The sequence below is a fragment of the Alnus glutinosa genome, chromosome 1 (assembly GCF_958979055.1).
Source record: "Alnus glutinosa chromosome 1, dhAlnGlut1.1, whole genome shotgun sequence".
In the NCBI taxonomy this organism is placed as follows: domain Eukaryota; kingdom Viridiplantae; phylum Streptophyta; class Magnoliopsida; order Fagales; family Betulaceae; genus Alnus; species Alnus glutinosa.
This window is the reverse complement of record NC_084886.1, coordinates 52374815-52399634: the sequence shown is the minus strand read 5'-3', so window position 1 is coordinate 52399634 and position 24820 is coordinate 52374815. Positions and strand designations below refer to the sequence as shown.

Sequence of the window (24820 nt, the reverse complement as noted above, 5' to 3'; positions counted from 1 at the left end):
TTTTTCTCTAACGTAAAACAGCCTACCCTGTCACAGATACCATAGTTCTTGCAGTAGTAGTTGCTCTCTCTTCAAGCGAGTTTGATGTCTAGAGCTTAAGGACTAGGGACCCCAAAGGCGTGCTTAACACTTAACTGTATATTTCTGAATTTTTTTTGGTAATTAGATTGGAGTGGTAGGCTAATCTATAAGATGTTAAAATACAAATTGTTGATTTTCATTACTGTCATTCAAACTGTCGTACTAACAAATGATTGAAACATGAATATGAATCAATGGCCCTGGTTTGTTAAAACTTTTGTTTTATGTGTTTTGTTTTCTCTTCTCAAGAATCTTAACACAAAAATATCTACAAATAATCCAAATTCGAGATGCACCACAGCCGCCTCTTATTTGGACTTGGACAAGGACAAGGACAAGGACAACGATCTTCTTCACTCTTATTTACTGTATAAACAAAGTACAAAGAATTCACAATCTATGCGAAGTAATTGCAGTATCTATTCCCCGTTGGTTTTTATCACTCTCATTTCTCTCAAACACCCACAAAGACCCCTCCTCTCTCTAATCCCCAATTCTCAGTTCCAAAGCCTCGGCCAAAAACAATCTTAAATCTCTGATGGGTTTTGAAGGAGATGAAGAATTGGCCACCACCCCCAACAAATCCACGTTCAGGTACAACTCACCCCTCGTCCAAGTGTCCCTCATAGGCCTGGTATGCTTTTGCTGCCCCGGCATGTTCAACGCATTCTCTGGCTTGGGCGGTGGCGGCCAGGTCGACCACACGGCTGCCAACAACGCCAACACCGCTGTCTTCACCACATTCGCGGTCTTCAGCATCCTCGGCGGAGGCATCTACAACATCCTGGGGCCGCGACTCACGCTCTTCGCCAGCTGCTCCACCTACGTCCTCTATGCCGGCTCTTTCCTCTACTACAATCACCACAAGCACCAAGATTTTTCCATTGCTGCCGGGGCACTGCTGGGCATCGGCGCGGGCCTCCTCTGGGCCGCACAGGGCTCTATCATGACCTCTTACCCACCAACGCACCGTAAAGGGATGTATATCTCGCTCTTCTGGTGTATCTTCAACATGGGTGGTGTCATTGGCGGCCTTATTCCTTTCATTCTCAACTATCATCGTGGCGAAGCTGCTTCGGTTAACGATGGCACCTATGTTGGTTTCATGGCCTTCATGGCGGCCGGGACACTTATTTCTTTGGCGATTTTGCCACCCAGCAAGGTGATTCGTAATGATGGGACTCGGTGTAGTAACATCAAGTACTCCAACGTTAGGACTGAGTCGATTGAAATTTTGAAATTGTTCATAAACTGGAAGATGCTGCTCATAGTGCCTGCCGCTTGGTCCAGCAACTTTTACTACACATACCAATTCAATAACGTTAATGGGGCGTTGTTCAATTTGAGGACTAGAGGGTTTAACAACATGCTCTACTGGGGTGCTGAGATATTGGGCTCGGTTGGGATTGGTTACATAATGGACTTCAGTTTTCAGAGCAGGAGGATGAGGGGGTTTGTTGGGATTTTTGTGGTTGCGGTCCTTGGGACTGCTATTTGGGCTGGTGGTCTTGCCAACCAGCTCAGATACTCGCGCGGTGACAAGCTAGAGAAGTTTGATTTTAAGGACTCAGGTGCCGATTTCGCAGGGCCCTTCGTCTTGTATTTTAGTTATGGATTGCTGGATGCCATGTTCCAAAGCATGGTTTACTGGGTGATTGGAGCCTTGGCGAATGATTCTGAAATCCTTAGCAGGTAATGGATATGATGGATCATTTATGGCAATGTCATGTTTATTATTATTGAGCATGTTCTATGATGCTAACAAAATTTTGTTCTTTTATTGCAGGTATTCTGGGTTTTATAAGGGAGTACTGAGTGCCGGAGCAGCGGTTGCTTGGCAAGTTGATACACACAATGTCTCTTTCATGTCCCAATTGATTGTGAATTGGTGCCTCACTACAGTCGCTTATCCATTATTGGTGGTTCTTGTCATGTTGGCTGTGAAGGATGAGGCGGAGGCTGAAGAGGGAACTACTGAGGAGGCTACTCCTACTTCAACTAAGCCTGCTGATACATGACAATGATTATAGAGGGGTTCAATCTTCCAGAAGGCCACCATTGTGTTTTTATCTTGGGGATGCATTACAGCCCTCACCTGCAATGCCTGTTTACAGTCCCCATCTTATTTTATAATCTTAAAAAAAAACTCTCTCCTCTCACGTCTGCCTCATCTCCTTTCTTCTTCTTCATTCTTTTTTCTTTTCTTTTCTTCGACCAAACCCACCATGGCCGTTTCTTCTTCGTCCAAACCAACAATGGCCGTCAGTTCTTCTTCTTCGCCCAGACCACCATGGCCACCTCTCTGCAACACTCACCAAAAAATCCCCAAACTCCGAAACCCCGAACATAATCATACAAGACCAAGATTAAAACTTTCTATTTCCCGGCCCAGAGCATTCTCAGAAACCAATCAGTGATTAAAAGAAATAGGAATTAAGAGAAAGGGAAAGATAAAGAGAAATGTGTTTGATCTGTGTCTCCCTGTCCTCTTTGGAGCTCAGGTTTTCTAATTCTTCTTCCACCATTCGGGAGACGGAGACAAGGAGAGAGTTCAGAGTGGTGGGTTTCTTGCGCTTGTTCTTCTTCTGGTTTTTGGTGGGGCCGGTGGAGGGGGCTGTGAGATATGAGAAGAGGATTGAGGGGAAAGAGGTGGCTGAGAGTGTTGATTTCCTCTGATTGATTTATCTAATTGCTCCGGTTGATTTCCTCTGAGCTTGAACCAGCAGTTGAGATCGGTTGATTGGTCCGGTTGACAAAAGCTCCTTTTTTCTGTTTGACTCACACCAGCAGTTGAGATTGAAAAATCATAAGTCACGATCTAATATCCCCAAACCCCGAAACCCAAATCTCTGCAACACTCACCATGGCCACCATGACGGAGAAGACGAGAGAGCGAGAAGACGGAGACGACGAGAGAGCGAGGGAGAAGAAAATAAATGAATAAAAAAACCAAAAGAAAAAAATTAAAAATAATATTTTAATGTTATAGGAAAAAGTATTGAGAATATGCCGTAGAATATTTTTTTGAGAGGAAAATAAAAAGTGGTTATAAGGCCTGAGATTTGATTTATACACAACACAATCATAACAACCTTTCAGGGTGGGCCCTGTGTGTGAGGTCCACGCTCACTCATGTGAGAGATTATTTGTGGTTGTAAATTTAACATTTTCTTCTATGGTAAGGTAATCACACCTAAAACTTTTTTGATGGGTAGGGACAGAATTAAAATTTTAGATTTGGAGGGGACAAAAGAAAAAAACACACGTTTCAAAGAGTAAAACGTTTAATTTAGAAGAATTTGTATAGATTTTTTTTTTAATTATTATTTTAAAATGTTATAAGGCCAGCTCCAATGTGATCCCGCCCTGGTGATGGATTGCTGGTACTTGACACTCTTCATGTGTTTTGTTTTATTATTACTATTATGTATTTGTTTTCCAATACAATGCATGAAGATTTGGCTCCCTTTAAAATATTTTTAGCATGTGTCCTTTAATTCTTGTAATGATATTTTGGGTGTATCTACTTTTAGGCACTTGGAGCTTAATTTAGTGCCTTATTTTGGTTAGGAAAAACTTTATTTATAATTATTAATCTTTCATCACTTTTATAATTAAGTATTAAAAGAATTTCTTCAATGTCTTTAAATCTATTTTATATTATTTTGAATCGTAAAATTTAGACTAGAGACATAATATGATTTATATTTAAGAAACCCTTCAATATTTTCAATACGTGACAGAAATATGTGTCTCATATTCTCCCTCACTTTCTAGGAGGCAAAAAGTTAATTTTGTAAGAATTTTAATTAGAAGACTAATGTGGTTCCGCCCTGATATTAATGATTTTTGTTTTTGAAACACCTAATATTAATATTTTTTTTTTTCCACACAATATATCTTTGGTTCTAATCACACTCCTCTTTACAATTTAAACAGAGACTTTGGATTGGAAAAATGATTTAAAACATATTTAGTTCATATATATTTATAATATCACATTGGAAAATAGCCTGTAGTTATAAGAAAATTACACCAATTTCTCCCATAAACCAATTTGAATGAAACAAAAGCGAACCAAAATCATATGCACCAAAACCAGATAAATGATCCGTCTCCAAATCCACTACGTGTACTGCTCACACGGTTGCCTCCGATAAACTATATCGTCTCCGTGATATTATAGTACTCTCACTATCCTGTCCATCAATGTCTCACTATCCGTTACGCTCCGAAATCCGAACCTCTCGCACGTCCTCCGAATCTCAGCATTCGCCTCCCATACGCCTATAAACGGCCCAGATTTCATCTCTCTCTCTATCTCTCTCTCGAAATTTACACTCTTCTCGTTCTCTGAAACGCAATCTCTCTCTCTCTCTCTCTCTCTCTCTCTCTGTAGCGTGTCGGAGATCCATGGCGGACCATGAGGGCGAGCCGGTAACGCTGGTCGAGAAGATCGTGGAGAAGATCCACGACCACGATGACTCCTCTTCGTCGTCTTCCTCCGACTCTGACGATGACAAGTCGAAGTCCTTCGACTCTGCCAAATCCAAGATTTTTAGACTCTTCGGCCGCGAAAAGCCCCTCCACAAAGTTCTTGGCGGTGGAAAATGTACTCTCTCTCTCTCTCTCTCTCTCTCTCTCTCTCCATATATATATATGGTTTGTATGTACTAATGTACATTTATATATGTATTAACTTATCCCTGTCTGTTTGATGAGGAAATGTAGGAAAGGATGAGAAATTTTGTACATTTAGAATAGATGAAAGAAAGTGCTTCATAAGTAACGATTGCTTTGTTATTTATTTATTTTTCTTATGTCAATTTATCGCCACAAATCGGTTTTAGTTTATCTAGAAAAATTTCCGTTGCCTGATGCGACATTTTCTTGGCGATCAAACAGGGAGCTATAGATCCGTTTTGTGTTTGATTGATGTGAGAATAGGTGGCAAAAGTATAGGAACTAAAAGCTGGAATTGTAATTTGATCGTCTGAACACTTAAAAAAATAAAAAGAAAAGAAATTGTCTAATGCGATTCAAATCAATACTTGTTCTGTTTTTTTTTTTTTTTTTTTTTTTAAATGGGAAATGAATTCTATTTTGTTTTGAAATTGAGACATGATATTCATACATTTTATGCCTGTGCGTGTTGTGTTTGATTGATGTGAGAATAGGTGGCAAAAGTAAAGGAACTAAAAGTGTTAAGCTGGAATTCTAATTTGATCGTCTGAACACTTCAAAAATAAAAAAGACTTATCTAAAAAAAAAGAAATTGTTTAATGCGATTCAAATCAATACTTGTTCTGCTTTGTTTTTTTTTAAATGGGGAATGAATTCTATTTTGTTTTGAAATTGAGACATGATATTCATACATTTTATGTCTGTGTGTATATATATATTTTAAATTAACCATTTGATATGTAGGACACACATAATTCAATGGTTGATTTTAACAAACAAGAGATGGAATTTTTTTTTTCTTTTTCTGATAAATAAGATTTTAGAGTTGATTATTAAGTTCTTATATAAATATTTTTTTTTGATAATTTATAAAGATTTTTTTTAAAAAAAAATGTATAGCGCTCTAAGTACACAGGAACAACGAAAGCAACCTACAGCAAGAAAAGAAAACCTAACAACCCTAAAAAACTCAAGCCCTCAATCACAAAACATTCGGAGGCCCCAACGTACCATATGCGCCGTAGGACACGCTAGAATCATTGTATTTGATGGAGGTTACCAGATTCAATGCCTTCCTCCTATCTTTAGTCTTTGGACGCACTGCCTTAACTCTCCGATGAAAGTCCTCTTCAATGGCTATCTTCTTATGTAATGCTTAGAGTGTTTGCTAAAATGATCCTTTGCTGCATGGTTATTTGTACTCTCACGCATTATTGCTGTAGCTATTGAAGATAAAACAATTAGCGTGTATAGAACTGATATTAGCACCCATTTCTTTGATATTCTTTTTTCCTATGATATGTGGTTTAATTTTTGTTTCCTTTTGTTCTATCATTCAAAATTAGGTTTGAAAGAAAGAATTATTATTGAACAATTTACAAGGGAAGATATTTTTACTTCAAAATTATGTGATTATGTAGGGAAACAAATAAATGCACCTATAACCAAACAGATAGTACATTTACACAATGTTGATGTTTTTGGTTGGTTAGATAGGAGAAATCAAAATTTTTGGTGTTTCCGACCTGTGAAAACCTAGCCCCTAGGGACATGAAAGACTTTTATGTAGTTTTCGATCTGTTTTTTTTTTTTTAAAAAAATTTTTTAAAATTTTTTTTTTTGTGTTTATCACATGGAAACTAATTTTGATGGGAAATTAGGTATTCGATCTATTTCCTCCTGCCGACCTATTGGATTCCCATTGTAGGAAAATGGAAACCAGACGTGACCACAAATTTTTTTTTGAAGCTTTCTCTTTGGGAATGTTTCCAAAGAAGAGGAAACAAACCTATCAATTTTTTTTTTTCAATAATTGATATCATTATTTCCTCTGTTCATTTCATAACTATGCATTAGAAAAAGTACATGGCAAGAGAAGTGCCCTCTTTCTCTGGCACTCCATATTTTATTATTTATTATCATTTTCTTATGTGATTTTTGGTTGCAGCTGCTGATGTTTTCCTATGGAGGAACAAGAAAATCTCTGCAGGTGTGCTTGGTGGTGCCACTGCATTGTGGATTCTCTTTGAGTTGCTTGAATACCACTTAGTCACTCTGGTTTGCCACATACTAATAGTCTCTCTGGCTATCCTTTTCCTGTGGTCTAATGCATGCACATTTATTAACAAGTAAGGTGTTGGATACTCATTTCCACATAAGCCTGCCTGATGTTATTTTATGTGGCTTTTATTTAGTGCGTTAATTGACCAGGTCTCCACCACGCATCCCAGAGCTTCGACTTCCTGAGAATTGTGTCCTTGAGGTTGTCTCCACAGTGAGGATTGAAATCAATTTTGCCTTGGCTGTATTGCGGGATATTGCATCTGGGAGAGACTTCAAGGAGTTTCTTGGTGTATGTTGATTTCTCCCCCTGCATGCTTGTTGTAGAGCCTCTCGCTTTCCATTGGAGTTATTCTTGCCAGGACTATTATTGCTTCCTCTGAATTTTTAGCATTTCCATTTAAACTTGCATGCGAGAAATCTGAGAACATCTGGTTATCAGGTTATTGCTGGCTTGTGGGTTCTGTCACTTGTTGGGAAATGGTGCAACTTCCTGACCTTGTTCTACATAGGTGAGGAATTCTAATCCCGTCTTTAACTGTTTCTTGTTAAAGTATTTGATAATAAAGGACTTCTGATTAACTTTTCCAGTTAACTTGACATTTTTGAAACAGCCTTTGTCTTACTGCACACACTACCTGTGCTATATGAGAAATATGAAGACCATGTTGATTCATTTGCTGAGAAGGCAACGGCTGAGATCAAGAAGCAGTATGTAGTGTTTGATGCAAAGGTTTTAAGCAAAATTCCCAAAGGGCCATTGAAAGACAAGAAGAAGGATTAGATACATAATGATAGTTTCTTTTTTTGATAAGCACATAATGATAGTTTCTCTTAAGCCTAATGATAGTTTCTCAGTAGGCTTAAGTTGAGATTGGGCAACTGTATTGTCAAGATGGAGGTCCGACTCTTTATCCACAAGAGTTGGTGCTTCTATTTTATTGTTCTGCTTCACAGACAGTTTAAACCAATATATGGTATTGAGTAAGATTGTCTTGAGGTTTAGATCTTACTAGTTGGACTTCCTTTAGATGGATGATTAAGCCGGATAATAATGTCCACTGTTCCTTATAAAGTTGTGGTTGTGCTCTAATGAGTAATATTTCAATTCTTAACCGTATTCTATGACTAAGCATGTCATTCTATTCCACAATCTACAACATTCATTAATATGCATGTTCTTTCATTTTAGAAGACAACCTTTTATGATTAAAGCTTAATAGTTTCGGGCTTTGGACCTGGTTTCCTGTTCATTGTTTGAAATGCTAAAGCATTTTATGCATTTCTGAGTTAAAGCTTTGAAATTCGAAAAAGATACCTCATTTTTTACAGGGGTGAGAAACATCATTTAAAGGAAGAACTTTAGTAGCCTTTGACCCAACCCTTGTGGGTTGCCTTTACTGATTGAAAACAGACCGTGGCACGCTTAAAATTGGATAGGTCTTTTCTTTTTCATTCTTTTTTCGGAAAGTAAAATTCAAGAGTTGGTCCTATATATAGCTTTATATTAAGGTTTTGACATGGTCTGAATTCAACACCAAAATTAATGACCGACAATTTCTGATACAATTTGCAAATTAGATGCAAATTCAACACGAAATTAATGAGTTAAAATTACAAAATTTTACTCATTTAATTACATAGGTCAAGTTATGATTAACTTATATTATATAGTCTTATATTCATGTTTTTACACAATTCAAACTCAACACGCAAACACAAATTTTTACCCTGCAGGAGAATTAGAGAAATTCAGTGTTCAAGTTATATCCATTGCTATGTTGAGATGAAGAGATAAAGAGCTCGTTTGGCAAATTGGTTTCTGTTTTTGTGTTTGAGAATTGTTTTCGAAAACAAAAACAAAAAACTGTTTTCTGTTGTTTATTCGTTAAAAAAATGTTTGGCAAACTGTTTTCGAAAATAATTTTTGAAAACAGAAAACGGTACGAAGCCTCTCACAACGAGGTTTATAGTTTGGGGTCCTCAAGTTGAGCACTATTGCTTGATCAAATAATAATAAATAATAAAAAATAAAATAAAACTGGCACAAATACAGTAATTATCTTCATTAATCTTCAGAATTTCTGATCCCTGTAGAAACAACCCGAGTCCCTCCTTTTCCACCCCAATCCTACCGAGCCTATTTTTTTTTGGAAATGCTAAAGATGAGACTCTCATCCTCCTTTTATCACCCGCTTTTTCTTAAAAAAATTGATTTTTATTATCAAAGGGGGATGAAGGGAGGATAAAAGTTTCATGTGTAGATGGACTTTTTTTTTTTGAGAATTAGGAATCTGTCCCCATTGATCAGTTCTGTACAATATCTTCACTAGGACGGACATTCATTATACTGAATATGCTATAAATGAAATGACTCCACCTATTTACTTCCTAATGGAAGGCTTCTGCCATGTGTCTTGGATAGGCCCATAACCTGGAAATTGACCCTCCATCTGAATCACTATCACTATCTGAGGAAGATATGAATTTTAATGAATCATCCAAAATATACTCCACAACCTGAAAATAATTAAAACAGTGATCAGTTTAAAGTTCTGGAGAATTCCACAGCCAATGCCTTTACTTGATCGAACTCAGCTTGGGAATCTCTGGTGTGCTGTTCAAGTCAAGAACTACAATCACACTACTGTACCCCTCAACACTTTGGAAGCCTCAAAAGTGCCTGTTTGAATTGTGTGATATCTAAATCTGGAGAGCTAGTGTATTATGATTCATAACAGCAGGGAGACATTCGGTCACCAACTCATATAAAAAAACTTAGAAGGGAAACCTGAAACTTAGCTTGATCAAGAAAGTACCTGGCATGGCGATACACGCTTTATCTGCCGATTTTCAGAATTTAGTCCATGATGTCCATTGGAGCATTTTAAGTTATTGAGCCAAACTATAGTGTCACAGTGTTCACAGTATCCCCTACTAGCTGTTAAATTCTTTGTCGCATTGCCTGTAATCCAAGCAGTTATAGTATTATAAAGGAGGAGACATCATTTTTGCATTAAAAGTTGACAGGTAGTAATTACAATGATCTAAGTTCTGTTGTGTGTGTGTGTGTAATAGAGAGAAAGAGAGTGCTGCTCCAGGTAATCATAGCCATGGGACTGGGAGGATGACTGCTATCTTGGTATTGCAGTAGAAGACTGCTATCTTTTATGTTGGGTTCAAATAAAAAATTTTACATTCCTTTTAACATCTATTGTAGTTTTTCCTCTTGCGTTTACATCGAGTAAAAAATAGTCTCGTGTGTATGCACCTACCCACCTGCATGAATTCTTCTAGGTCCATTTATTAGATGCTACCGAAAGTACTTGCACATCATATGCGCACTAGAAATTACAAAGAACAAATTGAAAACATATATGCTACCAAAGTCATGATCTCGACATAAATGTTTTTCGGATACAATCATTCTACCAGGAAGCTTTTGATGTGATGAAAAGGGGGAAAAAGGCTGATCTACCTATAAGATTATCCATATTGGTGATTTGCTGTCAAAACATATATTAAATGATTCTGAATCCACATACCTATATATGCTCTTTTAAAGGCCTCTCTCCAGTCAATACTGCTTCTTGTATCCATATGCTCTAAAAATCTAAATTCTTCATCTTCAACTGGTCTACCAATCTGATGTCCCTTACTCTTCAAACAATTATCAGAATTACTAAAAACGGAAGCATATTGCAACTGCCACAGATGGTCATCACTTGCTGCTATGTTCCACGACCTTCCCACAAAGCAACCAAGATTATTGTGTATTTTTTGATAAGTAATTGGCACGAAGGAGAGGGGGAAGGGGAGATTCAAACTAATGACCTCCACTTTATGAGACGTGATCCACAGTTGATTGAACTACTTCTTAGGGCTAACAACCAAGACTATTAAGCTAGTAGAAAATGAAATTTGAGGGAATCTCATAACAGATGCATTTTGCAAGGCCAATACACCAGAGCATAGTTATAATGGTGCTCAGAATGAGGCCACTAGCTAAATGATTTGATTTGACAAGTGGACGTCCATATGCTCCAGATATATATGTGCTCAATATCATGTAATAACATACCACAAACATAAAGGCAAGAAAAATTACCAGCAGACTAGTCCAACTGAAACTAAAGATTGCAGATCTAGAAAACTGAAGATGTGCACAAGAATATCTTGTGGCAGTCGTGCAGAACCTGAAATTGTGAGGAGGTAAAAAAATTATGAAGCCTTGTATTTGGCTAAAACATAGATTAGAACTGGTAAATCTTTATGAGCTTCTCTGCCTCCAAAAAGGAAGATATAGTCAGAAAAATAACGTGAAACCGTTTTGCGCAATAAATAATTACCGTTTTCTTCCTGGCGGGCTTTATAGCGCCTCTTATGAGCAACCATTGCATGCTTAAATTCTTTAATAGCCAGATTTCTCTTCTGCTTCGGCAACGCAGCCTCTGCACTCTGATGGAGAATATGGGCGGCTGAAACAGCGGTGTGTATCTGCATTCTAGCATTAAGATATCCATCAAATAACAAAGGGTGCTTCATCCACGATATATATATATATTTCTTTTAATTTTCAATCTGTATTCTCATAAAATCTTTAAATTTTTTCCAGATGATCCGAAAACGTCCAAGATTGCATGGTTTCATCCGAGTAATTACAGAATTTCTACATAATCCAATCTGTTCCATCTTAAGGCAGAAATTTCAACTCAAATTTTTCCAACCTTGAACCACATAAACAGCCCAAATCTACTTCTATCTTCTGTAAATAATATTCATCGATCAGAAAAAACAAATGGGTTACAACTTCACAGGAAAAATATCATTACAAGAGTCAGCAAAATGCACATGTAACATGAAAAATTTAGATTAACCAATAAAATTCGCATTAAAGATGCAAAATTGAGAATTGGGCTAACGGGAAATACTTACTCAGGAAGGAGACGGAAGGCGGTGAGGGTGTCTTGGAAGATAAGGGATTGCAATTTTTTGGGTAGTTTGTTGTAAGCGCCTCTCAGAATGAAGCTGAGCTCTTTGCAGGCTATTGGGTATCGGTAGATTCTCGGCAGAGATTCACTCAATCCCAGTTTTTGGTACCTCTCCAATGGGTTTGACATCATGGGATTGACGACAGGAGCAGGATCAAACACTATGACATGGGATTTAAAAGATAGAGAAGAGAGTTTGAGTGAGAGAAGAAGGAGAGATTATGTTATGAAAATGATGATCTACCCGGCCAGTCAGTGAGCGGGAGATCGGTTGTTTCATAAACGGCTTTGGTGCAAAAGGGCTTGGAATTCGAGTCAAAATTGATATTTGCACACCTCTCACCCGATATATAGTTTTGGTTTCCATTTTAGGTTGAAAATTGATATATTTAGCCACTTATCTTTTGTAGGGTTAGTCAACTTTTTACTCCATTTGCCGGTTCGTCATAAATTTAATACGAAACCAATTGATTCAGTACTCATGCCTCAACAAAACATAATCTGAACCCGCCATCCGACTAGAACATGCAATTTTTGGCACGACCCATAAATTCAATATAAATTAATGAGTTAAGGTTGATGAATCTGACCTACTTAATTAAATGGGTCGGAAAAGGTTAATCTACATAGTTTTATACATATATTTCGATACGACTCAAATCTAACACACGAATACGAATTGTCACCCCCAATCCTTTGTTAAAAAGCATAACGTTTCATTATGCTTAATGTTCATTTGGTTTAGCGGTTTCAAAATGTACTATTTAAAAATCAACGAGTTCAAAATTTACTTAATGGATTTGTAAAAATGTTAATTATAAAATTACAGTTCAGTTCGGCCTTTAAAACGCAATTGACCTCTTTCTCTGCATCTCTTGGATGACTGACCGAGTTACCTTTGTTCCAAATGGATGGTTTAGTAAGCTGCTGGATGTGTGTGAAAATTTTGAAATTTGGTTCTATTTGCTAGGCCTTGCCAGTTAATTTACACCACATTGGCTTTTATGTGTCTTAATATAAGAGAATTTTGAAATCTGGTCGTCTTTCGTAGGCTTACCACCTTAGTTAGGTTATCTTGGAGGACCATTTTGCTTTGTGTGTGGACTATAACTGTTTTAGAAGTTTCTATCTTTGACAAGCAGTTAGAATATTAATTAAATAATTAAACCAACCATTTTCTATAAGCTTGCTTTTGAAATAAATGGTGATTTAAGATGCAATAGTTCTTGTGGTGATTAAGCTTCTTTGTTTTTGTTCTCTCTCTCTTACCAACAGAAGGCTATATGAAATCTTCCGCTATTTGTCTCATAGGGCACAAGTTACTGTCTCAGTTTTTCATGTATGTTTCTGCGTGTAGCAAATTTTAATGTGTCAAATGCACATTAAAGGTCAAACGTAGGTTCTTCTCATGCCTGGTAAAGATATTGTCACATAATATTTGTAGCAAACTCTACAAGAGTAACAACTAAGAAGTACTTTACTAATCAAAGTTTACATAACAAATATACAAATTCTACTGTATGAGGATGTAGTCTGTAGGGTACAGCATATAAAACAATTTAAATACAAGTTCCTCTCACATTCTGCAAACCTATATGCATTTCCAAACACCACACATTCACAGAATAGGATTAAAGATTGGTGCTACTTGATTTATGGAATGGCGTTACAGATAATGAGAACCCTCTCTCTTAAACATGATGTACAAAATGCACTCTGAATAAACTGTCCTGGGATTTTCAGGACATCTGTCTTTGAGGATGTGGCACTAGAACATCCCATTCGACATTGAATTCCAGGTGAAGGGCTTTCCAGCTTCTCCTAACGTATACATCCTTTCACAAAGAATGGCACTGATGAGCTAGATGAGATACCTGCCCTCTACAATCTATAGGAAGTAAGTTAGTTGTTTCTTCTTCCTCGAACCTCCTTCCCCATACAAATCATTCCAGTGCTTCAGCTCGCCCATAATTGATCCCTCCTCAGCAAAACTTGCCGCAACCTGCATTACATTTACACATATAAACAACTATGGAAAAAAAGAGAGATTCTGTTGGCAGAACATAGAATTGTTTAAGTTTAATCTGTATGCCATACTTAAAAAATAATCAAGACAGGCACAAGTTAGATCCTTGACTTAATTTACAAATTTTTAGCTATTAAGGAAGAAAAATGACCATTCAACTGGTTGATCATCTCCTTATAGACAAAGTAGCACTAAGGTAAGATCAAAAATATTAATATGATTATTGATCCAGGCTACACTTTGAAACCTTAAACCACAAGGTTAGAGTTAAAGAGAGAAGTTCATTCCTGAGAAACTTGAAAATATCCAATAAACACAAGATTGCAGAGAGTTCAGTGAGAAGTAAGAGCAGAGTAGGGTCTATTTGTGAATTCGAAGAAAAATCAAATGGAGTAATCTTTGCTTACTTTGTATATGAAGTCCTACTAACCAGTGTGATGGGGACACCAGATACAGGCCAGTAATTACAGGTGTGTTTGGACCCTGATATTGGGGGATGACAAGCCTTGAGAGCACGAGATTTTACTTTTGGCACTTTTGATTATGTCATATTTTTTTTTTCAGTGTTAAGTTATTTTATTTGTCAGACTTTAGGTTATGTTAATTTAGTTAGGCTCTATGTTATTTTAGCGGGCGGTCAGCCCAAGTGTCACTAGGGTTAGGGTTAGGACTTAGTCCCTAGCATATTTAAGCATAATTTTGTTTTGTGGTAAGTAGGTTTTGATGAATTAAAAAATCGATAGACTGTTTGTCTTCTTCTTCCTACTGAATTTTCTTCCTTCTCTCGCTTCTTCTGCTACTTCTTCTTCTTCTCTTACTTCTCTTATCTGCTTCTTCTCCCTCTCTTCAACTTTTCTTCTTAATTTCTTGTTGTCCCGCATCGCAGTGCACTTGAACTAGACAGCCCAAGTTTACCATTGCACCAGAGGGACCAGACAATGACCCTATCTTATTATTTTAACATGGAAATATAAAACAAGCTATTATACATTGGCTCAAGAACAACAGTTCTAAGCACACTGCTGGGAGAGAAATTGATAGCAGTAAGCTTAAAGTTGATGAAGAGGACTTGTATCAGATTAAAAATTATAGAGAGCAGTTAAAACGAAAGGAAATTCAAGTAAGTTTACCTGAGTCTTTGCCTGCCTCAAATCTTCCATGTTTAAAGGCCTCAAGGTAATTACTTGGTCCTCTTTGTCTTCTTCTTTTGTCTCTGAAGAAGTAGCCTCTGAACTCTTGCCCTCTTCATCTTTAAGTTTTTTCTCCTGTAGTTAAAATTGATTGGATTCATTAAGCATTGCGTTAAAGATTAGGAATTATGTCAGGAAAGAGGAAAAGATTAAATGTAGTTACCACATCCTTCAATCTCTCCTGTTGTAATAGCTCCCTAACAGGTCGATAAGCTGCTGTTACGCACAAATTCTGTTTCCAGAAGCAAATTTCATGAGCTGATCACAGCCAATTAAGGTTTAAATTATTCATTTTCTAAGGAAACAAACCTTTAGATCGCTTCCACTATATCCTTCTGTCATGGTTGCAAGCTCCTTATAGTTAAGATTTTCAACTTTTTCTTTTGCCAGAAGAGTTCTCAAGATCATTTCCCTGCTTGCAATGGATGGAAGACCAACCATAACTCTGCTCAAAATAGGAAAGCTTCAGAATTAGCAAACATGAAGTTCATTTACAATTTTATCCACCAGAAATTAATCCTTGAAAGCTTCCTCTAAGTATGGCATAAAGATTTTTTGGAAAGTCTTGGTAATTAAGAATTATTATTCTACGACACAAAAGTGGAAAACATGATCAAGCAATAGTGCCACAAACATTGTCATGAAGCCATTGATTACGTCTAGGAGGCTTAAAATAGGTTAGCAACATATAAATTCAAGTTTGTGAAGAAACACTAATTTTGAGTCAAAATATTTATGAATGATAAGGAGAATTTTCCTTAAGGTGGTGATCACCTTGATTGAAAAATGGACAATGTAAGATAAGGGGTAAAAGGAAAGATGTGCTTTCCTGAGGCATGACATGTCAGTTGAAGAATAAATTGGGAAAGCCCAGAAAGGATATTAGGTAGAGTATTAAAGTGCAGTTTGGGATCTCGTGCATTTGGTAGGACATCTCTTCATTGATAAAGACAACACATGCATGGACATGATGATGGAGACACCGATCAGATATGTCAAATGGTAAGACAAATATGCAGTAGTACCTTCGCTCAAACCGCCTAATAATTGCTTCATCAAGGTCAAATGGCCTGTTGGTCGCGGCAAGAACAAGGATCTGTTCGCCAGGTTTTGTTAACAGCCCATCCCAGTGTGTCATGAACTCATTTTTAATCTTACGCATGGCCTCATGCTCCCCAACTCTAGTCCGCTGCCCAAGCATGCTATCAACCTCATCTACAAAAATGATTGTTGGGGAGACCTTTGCTGCAAGTGTGAACAGAGCTCGGACGTTCTTTTCATCCTCCCCAAACCATTTTGAAGTGATGGTGGACATTGAGACATTGATGAAACTTGCTCCAGCTTCATTAGCAATAGCTTTTGCCAACATTGTTTTTCCAGTACCAGGAGGCCCAAAAAGCAATATACCTCTGCAAGGCTTGAGGAGGCCTCCTTTGAAAAGGTCTGGTCTTCGAAGAGGGAGCATGACCAGCTCCTGAAGTGATTCCTTAATATCATCCAAGGCACCAATATCTGCAAATGTCACTCCAATTTCATTGGCAGGGATAACCTCTGGCCTCATGCGCTTCTCAAACTCATTGTCAGGAGGAAATTCCTGTAGGACCATCATGAGACTTCAATAGTAAGACAAGAATGGAAGAACCAAAAAAAAAAAGGTACTCTAAGAAAGATGACCAATATGATTGTATCTGTAACTCATGGACTTCATGTAACCAAGGCCATAAACTAATAGATGATGGTGTTGAATTAACTGTTTAAAAGGTTTAAAGTGTTTGTCAGCTATCTTGGGAACACATACATACAAAATTGCTAAGAAAAGTTACATACTCTAGATATAAAACAAAAATGTCAATCAGCATTGATTGAAACCAGGACAATTGTGCCAGCTATTTTACTTTTTTCAGGCCCAATTACATGGCATGGTAGTTTTTCTTCTGAAAGGTAGTTCTATTACCAAATCTATATTGTGTAATAATAAAAAAGAAAATAAAAAAATAATTACTAATATATTAGACAAGGCACTATAAGAGATTCAGATACCAAACATGTATATTAAGCAGTAATGTTTTTTGTTTCAATTCCTTCTTATTTTTAATTGATTTATAACTGAGAATTCATTTTCCTTTGCAAGGATGTCGAAAATTTCCATGAACAAGATGTACTAGGTACAAACAAATTATATATGAAATATAAAGATCTAAATTACTCGTATACATGAGAGCATGGACTGAGATTCGACTAATAATGCACACTAGATTACAAAATCACGGGGACAGATTACTTGAGGATTCATATCCAATTCAATGAATGTTTATTTCCATTTTCAGTTAAGTATTGAACAACTTGGAACTTACAGTCTTTGGTGGTGGTGCATTCTCGCCATCCTTCTTCATTGCAGGGACAGATTTCTCTGTCTCACTTTTGTTTTCAGGTACAGGGGTTTCAGACTTCGACTCAGTCTTTGCATCAACAGCCTCTTCCACTTCAGTTTCCTACAATTCAAGAAAATATATAAATGATTGAATCAGATTCTGTTACAGTAGTTCCATTATGCTCATATTGTGAGAAGTAGATAACATTGAGATGGAAAATGAACCTTCGAAGATTCAGCATTAGTCTCCATTTTGAGAGTATCTTTCCCACCACTTTTACCTTCCTGGAATACACTCACTCCATGGGACAAGCTGTTTCCAAACAGATTAGTAATTAAATGGAAATTGATTAATTCTCAAGAGCTAAGTAAGAAATCATAGTTAGACAAAGATAGCTACCTCTGAGATGATATAACAAGCTTTCCATTTCGGTATTCTGGATCCTTGTTTTTCATCAAATGATAAGATATTGCTGATACCACAATTTCTTCTATGTAGGTACAGAGAACCATTGTATCAGCATGGCAGATTGAGCCCAAATCGTCGCATTCAAGATCATTTGCTGCTAGTACCTCGGCAATGTGGTTTTTGTTATCTTGAAACTGGATCATCTTCATGTCCTCTTCCAGTTGGGCTTTCCAGCTGACAAGATGAGTCTCATCTTCAGGTGGTGTGATCTCAATATTGTATGGGAACAAAAGAGTGAGCCTCTCATCCACTTCTCTGCAATCATCTTCTGGGTCCAACATCCGGGAACCAAGTATCAGCACTGAACCCGAGAGTTTCTTTAACAATTTGTTGAACAAATTGTATAATCTTTGTGATTGGAGGAGAAGCTGTCCAACGTCCCTGAGGTATAAAATAATGGAACCAGTTTCTGATATTGAAACCAAGACCTGTAGGGGAAATGATATCTCTTACTGTTAGGTTAGGTATTGGAAAGGTACATAACCAGGTTGTATTGTATATATGTTGCTACTTTTTAGATTCAGAAGGGAAAAATTATAAACAGAATAAACAATAAATTCGGAATTTTTTAAAATAATAATAAAAAAAAGAACAAAAAAGAAACTACCATAAGTCTGCAGTTGGGACTATCCCCTAGTTGCATTAGCTAGTATTTGTTATCTACATTAATTGTAAATATCATTCAGACAACATCATGCACAAATACAAAAGGAATTTATTTTTTAAGATAAGCAGCTTATCCATGATGATGTTACCTTGTAAAGTGACTGTAGAAAAAGCTTCTCATCAAAGCACCAGCTGCTCGAGCGCTTGAGTGGAGCTAAAAACCAAGAGAATCCCAAGGAAACAGTAAGTATAATATCTACACAGGTTCCTACATATATGTAACTGATTGACCGCCATACATTTATGATTGCCAGAATTTAGCTGTGATGAAGTAAAATAAAGATAATGTTCTGGTGGAGCATGGATTGTAATAAGAAAATAGGTTTCAAAGGCTGTTATGAATTTGTATTAATTTCAAAGTTGAGAGAATCATCATAGTAAAGGGAGTTATAAATGCTTGCTACTGATCTTCAGCTTTTTTGAAGTGGTGAAGTTAACTTTTAAGAACCGATAGCCATAAATTAAACTCTTGACCAATTTATATATCCGATTAGAAATAACCGAAGGATAGAACTTGAAGAATGTAGGTGTAGAAATTTATGGCAAAGGATACATTAGGTACTTATTCAGTCTACAATACAAGCAACTGCAGAAATTTCACCCAGAAAAAGAGAGTACTTGCAAGGATCATGTCAGCAAAAGCAAATGGTCTACAATTAGGATAGGTAAATTAGGAAAAGCTGTCCTCTTTGTTACCCTACACTTATGTCTACTGAAATGAAAACAGCAATGATTGAATGAACTTAATTATCTTGTCTATTCATTGATATGAAACTAGGAGTGATAATTTAGTTAAGATATAATAAATGAGCCTCTTTTCCTTTTGCCTAACTCCCTAAGTTCATTAAGTTGATTAATGTTTTAGGAGAGAATCTTCATTAGATCCACTGAACAGTGAACCCCACCCAATGTGTCTCTCTACGAGGCAGTGGTATGTTGTACCAAAAACATTTGCCTTCCACCTTATCATTCCTATGAGAAAGGCAAATTCTGTTTGATTTGGAAATGAACTTGAAACACTTTTACAATTAGGCAGCTTCCAATAACTGCTTTTTAGATATCATAACCACCAGATAAATAATGTATCGTCGTGAACATCAAAGTCATTCAGTTGCAACCAACTCGCTTTACGAACTAAAATTTTGCGAATATAAGGACTAACAGATTGCAAAAGAATCCGAAATTAATCAACAATGAATGCCAAGGTATTCGGCTAGTATTTTTCATTTTTCTTTTGTGAAGGAAAAAAGTGAAGAAAGAAATAGTACTGATGTATAACCTGGATTTATGGGAGCACATTGAGAACTGATGCTACTCATATCAGACATAGCTGAAGCATTCCTCCGAAGTTTTGAAGGATTGCTAGAACCTTCAATAGCCCTGCAAATATATAAAGGCACTGGTTAGAAGAGAAACCTGACATGTTGCCTGTATTGGATTGTGAACCAATGGTCAAAATTGACCCATTGCAACGCCATATATCTCGACAAGTTGGGTTGGCAATATTATTGGTTGGATCTAACTGATACACAGTACCTTGATTTGACATCCATAGCACTGCTTTGCCGATGCAATGTCCCTGTAGAAGAATTCTCAATTAGAGTTAGGAAACATAATAACTAAAAATACATGCAAAAATAGTAACGTCAAGATAAAGTTCATAAATTTATGAGACTAACCATTACCAATAAAAAACATTCAATAGAGGCAGCTTTACTTCACCCTCCAAACAAAAATACATTGATATAAAATAAATAAAGAGCTTTACTTCTTTTCCATACCTCTAGTTTCCCCACTTGGAGGAAGGCTTGAAAAGGAACCAAACAAACTGGACATTCGCCCCAATGTTACTTCTGAAATGGACCTCTTGAAAGACTACAAAAAGAAGCAAAACAAGGAAAATTTCCACTTAGAGCTAATTGCTTGCAATTCCCTTTAACATGAGTACGAAAATAAAGTGTGGCAAGAATACATCAAATGCAGTTCAAAAATCAGTGACATTGAGTTTACACAACAATGGCACCCCTACATTGGAATTCATGGTAAACCATTACCTACTTACTATGTTTAACATACGCATTCAGGAAATGAAAGACACAATGTGGTGCTCGGAAAACACAAAATCAATGCTCATTTCTCAGTATAAAGCAGAGATGTCTTACAGATTCTTTTTTAGCACAACCATATTTGCTCTGCATCTGTGGGAAGGTGAACATGAAAGATATAAGTATTACTGTATCAAACTTAAAGTTAAGGAAGATAAAAGCGGTAAATGTTACCTTCAGAGAGTATCAAACTTAAAGTTAAGGAAGATAAAAGCTGTAAATGTTACCTTCAGAGAAAAGTCACTGACATCAAGCAGCAGCAACTTTGACTCAAAGCGGTGTGCTAAAGCCTTAGCGAGCATTTGCTGGTAAAGTTCTTCAGAAAATTGAAAATGCAACCAAGATTAAGTTAAAGGTGAACTTCAAAACATAAATTCCTTAGTGCAGGATTGGATAACATTTCCAAATTACATACCGGCATGTCCGGAGAGCAAAATAGCCCTACTTGCCGGTGGAAGGTTCCGTGTGTGCTTGGAAAAATCAGCATGCTTTAAATGAACATATGCAGCACTCGTCAATAACACCCGAGTTCTCTCACTGTCATTATATTATCAAAATGGTGGACATGAGAAGACGAAATCGTTGCATCAAATACAGTCATTCAAGAATAAAATATTAGCATTATGTAAACTATAAAACGTACAAGCTAAACAGGTCTATAACAGATATTAGGTAATATAGGTCCACATAGAAGTAACACTAAATATTCACAATAAGCCTGTATGTTCTACCATCTCACTGACATAGTCCCAAGTTAGTATCTTGGTCCAGCTTGGACTTTCTGAGTCCTCATGATTACATAATTCTCTTCAAGGATGTTTAAAGGCCAGAAAGATTAACCCTGAGAAGACTCCTCTTTCTTTCTTTCCTCTTCCCACACAAACCTCCTCCCATGTTCCTTACCATGGATTAGATGCCCTCTTTTGCACAAAAGTTTAACAAAAATCCACATGACTAGGACACACAAGAAATACTAAGTAAGCTGGTAAGAACGTGCCTCATCAGCTTCCACTAATTATGCATTATAATCAATTATAGAATAGCCATGTTATAAAGGGTACCACAAGGGTGAAAGATTATCCTGAACAGGACAAAGACATTGTTGACATGCTCTTAAGAATAAAAGTTCTAACATAGATCTGAATTCAAGATGCAAGTACACCAATTAGCATATGGAATACAAGGCAGTACATGTACATACTTCCTGAAAACAACAGAACTTGAATAAATCTTAGACTCTAAACAGGAAAAACCAAAGGAAAAAAAATGCTTTAACCTGGGAATCATACTCGAGCATCACATAATAATATTAGGCACAGATGTACAGTACTAGATTCACTTTGTTAATAAGCAGTTCTTATACATGTTTATAGGATATATGAACTATTACCCTTAATTCTCTGAACTTGTTGTTCTGTTTTAAACTTAATTGGGTCCATCGCAATTTTTTTTTAAAAAAAAAAAAAAAATCAATTGAACAGAAAAAAAATAAATAAAACAAAGAACAGGGGAACCTCAGGATTGGCAAGGAGCAAAGATCGTTAAAAATCAATTAGCAAATATTATTACAAAATCTGTGGAGCTTAGATAACCCCCATTAATAAAAACCTCCATAGCAAGTCAACTAAAAAAAATCAAATAGAAAGACCAGCAGATTAAGAGCAGAAAACCATAAAATTAACAAGTCAACTTGTAACAGATCCATGTGCACAAATTTTGTAGACACCAACTCAATTCCTTTACGGATATGCATCTTTTTAGGCCCCCCGATATAAATATCAACCTGATCCACTAAAATATCAAACACCATGTGTCATATCTGACGAATTCTTCAATTACCTTATGTAATAAGGAAACTCGTCGAATGTGACTTCGCTATCCTTCCCATCCACCACCTGCCTCATAAGCTCCTGCTCAATCTGCTCCGCTGAAATCTCATCCAATGACCAATTCCCGCCTACCCATTTGCTCACTGTCTGTCCGGAACTCAATCCCAGCCCCACCCCAAGGCCGACCCCAACGCTCAAAGCCGACAACAAAATGTGCTTCTGCTCCATGTTCTCCAATTCCAAACACCCTTTTAACCACTCTTAGAGGATATATTACAACTGATCTATGTGCATATATGATATATCATTCACTCCCCAACGTTTTCTGGGGCCAAATTTACCAAAACCATTTCATCACAAAAAGGTTAATTTCTTCAGTCACAAACTTCCTTAACTATTCAAAAAGCTTGGACGAATATTGATAAAAACGCTATGACATTCAAGAAAGTTGGTGAGAATGGAACGCAAAGATCCACAAAAGAAACCAAGGAAAAGGGTTACTCAAGAGGCTTAGAGTACCTGCCCTGAATCTACAAGATGCTATATGATGATACTCAAGGAAAAGTTACGTAGACGATCATGAAAATGGAGTAAAGATTCAGGCTTGGGAATTTTAAAAAGAATCCAAGAAAATGGGTTGGTGTGGAAGATTTTGGACAGAGAAGAAAATGTAAATATATCTCGCTACCGAAGACAACGTTGGTATAATGTTCTTGACAGGTAATGACTGACTTCTCTATGTGGTCTGGCCCTCTTCAACTATTTATAGCATGCCATAACTAATGGACGTTAAAAGCCTTCTCCGGAATCTAGGAAAATTTATCAATTTACTTTGGCTGCTATGCTTTTTCTTGACTCTCTTTCTCTTTGCTTTTGCTTTGTCCTTTCATTTTTATTTTTATTTTTCTTACTTTCATTTAATTTGTGTATTTTTTTTCAATTTTTTAGTCATTTTGGACAGCAAAGATCAACGAAGTTGGTAGCCGCCTTTTTCTGTTCTTCCCCTTGACTGGTGTCGTATTCACTCTGTTTGCTTTTCGAGAAAACAGCAAAAGAATTCCCGGGCTAGCTTTAAAGCCTTTAAGAATATCAATGTCAAGCGTGAGAATTGAGTCATTCATGATTCATGATGTTTTCATTTTTTTTGTTTCTTTCTCCGTAATTTAAATTTATTTGGGGTAACTCACACGACAACAGTACATATAATAGTTTCTGTTTATATTGCTAAATCTTGCAGAAAATGTATCAATTTCAAAATCCTCTCTATGAGTTTTCTATATATTCTCAAAATAAATAACAACTCAAAATAAAAAAAATATATATATATTCTTAAAAATATTCAAATAATTTTCACACATTTATTTTTTAATGTTTATGTTTATAACAATATATTTGTTTTATTGAGGCTATTTTTTTGGGGTCTAAAAAAGAATTCTATAAATTGTTTTATTTATTTATTTATTTTTCTTCCTGGAATGCTACGTGTCTAGTGGATACTGAATAGTGACAGTTACCGAACTGGGTCGACGACTTTTGACGTATCGTCGACGCCTTCTTCTGCAATGGTCGTTCTTAAATGGAGTAAAAGGAGACCTCCCTCTACGCCATAGGATGGTCCCCCTAGTCAAACAAACCAACTTCCAATGACCATCCAACGGTGGGTACAAATTTCATTCCAACACATGGAGATTAGAGCCTAAATTTTTTCCCTAATGTAATTTGTTATTTTACTTGTAATTAATAACCTTTTTCTTTTGTTTATACTAAACACACTTTCGGTCGTTACTTACTTTACAGAGCACATGGAGAACTCAAAAAGGTTTGTTGTACGTTTAATTGTTTTAATTTATCAAATATTATATTAATAATTTTGGTTGGTGATATTATCATAATATTAATTGTCAAGCTGCCCACTGCATAAAGAGCAAAATGACTAAAATGAGGCGGCTACACATTAATTAGTCTTAATCAAATTTATTTTCTCCTTTTTCTGTCGTCCAAGGTTGTAATGGTTTGGTCATCCATAATAAAATATTCGAGTGTTGAGTGGTGGCGTGGTGATGAAGTAATGATATGCATGAGAAAAAGACGAATCTTGATTCTATATATTATAATTTTTGGAATTTTTTAAAAATAAATTAGATTTTTTTTTTAAATTTTATCTATAAAAGTTAAACTATTCAAACATCTTTTTTAATTTTATTTACTTTGAAATTCGTATATTAAATTATAGTTAAATTCAAATTTTAAAAAATCAAACACTCAAAAACATGCTAAAAAATGCAAAAAAGTAAACAAAAGAAGAATATCATTACAAAATCACAAATTTCTTTCAAAGACGAACGTGA

At 36.3% G+C, this 24820-nt stretch overlaps 4 protein-coding genes across 5 annotated transcripts; 2 read left to right on the top strand and 2 right to left on the bottom strand.

Annotated features, from left to right (window-relative positions):
- Positions 1–434: 434 nt before the first annotated feature.
- Positions 435–2240, top strand: LOC133858256 (UNC93-like protein 1). The gene is made up of 2 exons (XM_062293684.1): positions 435–1773; positions 1868–2240. The coding sequence occupies exons 1-2, from the start codon at positions 620–622 to the stop codon at positions 2097–2099; spliced, it is 1386 nt and encodes a 461-aa protein (XP_062149668.1). The 5' UTR covers positions 435–619; the 3' UTR covers positions 2100–2240.
- Positions 2241–4157: 1917 nt separating this feature from the next.
- On the top strand, positions 4158–7960 carry LOC133858258 (reticulon-like protein B2). Its single transcript, XM_062293688.1, has 5 exons — positions 4158–4693; positions 6713–6893; positions 6976–7117; positions 7268–7337; positions 7440–7960. Exons 1-5 carry the CDS (start codon positions 4495–4497, stop codon positions 7607–7609), a joined length of 762 nt encoding a protein of 253 aa, XP_062149672.1. The 5' UTR covers positions 4158–4494; the 3' UTR covers positions 7610–7960.
- A 907-nt stretch (positions 7961–8867) lies between these two features.
- LOC133858257 (F-box protein At5g52880) lies at positions 8868–12170 on the bottom strand. Of its 2 annotated transcripts, none has more exons than XM_062293685.1 (6): positions 11761–12170; positions 11175–11329; positions 10934–11021; positions 10371–10570; positions 9645–9790; positions 8868–9345 (listed from the first exon to the last, which is right to left on the bottom strand). In XM_062293685.1, exons 1-6 carry the CDS (start codon positions 11946–11948, stop codon positions 9217–9219), a joined length of 906 nt encoding a protein of 301 aa, XP_062149669.1. In that variant the 5' UTR covers positions 11949–12170; the 3' UTR covers positions 8868–9216. The 2 variants fall into 2 exon arrangements, with proteins under 2 accessions (XP_062149669.1, XP_062149671.1); XM_062293687.1 differs by having other exon boundaries at positions 9340–9442.
- Positions 12171–13275: 1105 nt separating this feature from the next.
- LOC133858255 (uncharacterized) lies at positions 13276–23230 on the bottom strand. Its single transcript, XM_062293683.1, has 16 exons — positions 22483–23230; positions 21059–21180; positions 20871–20959; positions 20701–20736; positions 20320–20413; positions 20075–20117; positions 19818–19918; positions 18628–18692; positions 17804–18300; positions 17629–17716; positions 17387–17524; positions 16058–16626; positions 15342–15477; positions 15196–15264; positions 14973–15107; positions 13276–13818 (listed from the first exon to the last, which is right to left on the bottom strand). The coding sequence occupies exons 1-16, from the start codon at positions 22698–22700 to the stop codon at positions 13705–13707; spliced, it is 2514 nt and encodes an 837-aa protein (XP_062149667.1). The 5' UTR covers positions 22701–23230; the 3' UTR covers positions 13276–13704.
- Positions 23231–24820: the final 1590 nt, after the last annotated feature.

What these genes read in the sequence shown, in the direction of transcription:
- LOC133858256 (XM_062293684.1), top strand. Translation starts at nt 620, where the DNA reads ATGGGTTTTGAAGGAGATGAAGAATTGGCCACCACCCCCAACAAATCC. An exon ending in GATTCTGAAATCCTTAGCAG is followed by an intron (nt 1,774 to 1,867) that starts GTAATGGATATG and finishes CTTTTATTGCAG; the next exon opens with GTATTCTGGGTTTTATAAGG.
- LOC133858258 (XM_062293688.1), top strand. Translation starts at nt 4,495, where the DNA reads ATGGCGGACCATGAGGGCGAGCCGGTAACGCTGGTCGAGAAGATCGTG. An exon ending in AGTTCTTGGCGGTGGAAAAT is followed by an intron (nt 4,694 to 6,712) that starts GTACTCTCTCTC and finishes TTTTGGTTGCAG; the next exon opens with CTGCTGATGTTTTCCTATGG. An exon ending in CCTGACCTTGTTCTACATAG is followed by an intron (nt 7,338 to 7,439) that starts GTGAGGAATTCT and finishes TTTTTGAAACAG; the next exon opens with CCTTTGTCTTACTGCACACA.
- LOC133858257 (XM_062293685.1), bottom strand. Translation starts at nt 11,948, where the DNA reads ATGATGTCAAACCCATTGGAGAGGTACCAAAAACTGGGATTGAGTGAA. An exon ending in AGCCCGCCAGGAAGAAAACG is followed by an intron (nt 11,022 to 11,174) that starts GTAATTATTTAT and finishes TCACAATTTCAG; the next exon opens with GTTCTGCACGACTGCCACAA. An exon ending in TCAGTTGGACTAGTCTGCTG is followed by an intron (nt 10,571 to 10,933) that starts GTAATTTTTCTT and finishes CTTTGTGGGAAG; the next exon opens with GTCGTGGAACATAGCAGCAA.
- LOC133858255 (XM_062293683.1), bottom strand. Translation starts at nt 22,700, where the DNA reads ATGGAGCAGAAGCACATTTTGTTGTCGGCTTTGAGCGTTGGGGTCGGC. An exon ending in ATAGTGGAAGCGATCTAAAG is followed by an intron (nt 15,265 to 15,341) that starts GTTTGTTTCCTT and finishes TTCTGGAAACAG; the next exon opens with AATTTGTGCGTAACAGCAGC. An exon ending in AGGAGAGATTGAAGGATGTG is followed by an intron (nt 15,108 to 15,195) that starts GTAACTACATTT and finishes TTTTAACTACAG; the next exon opens with GAGAAAAAACTTAAAGATGA.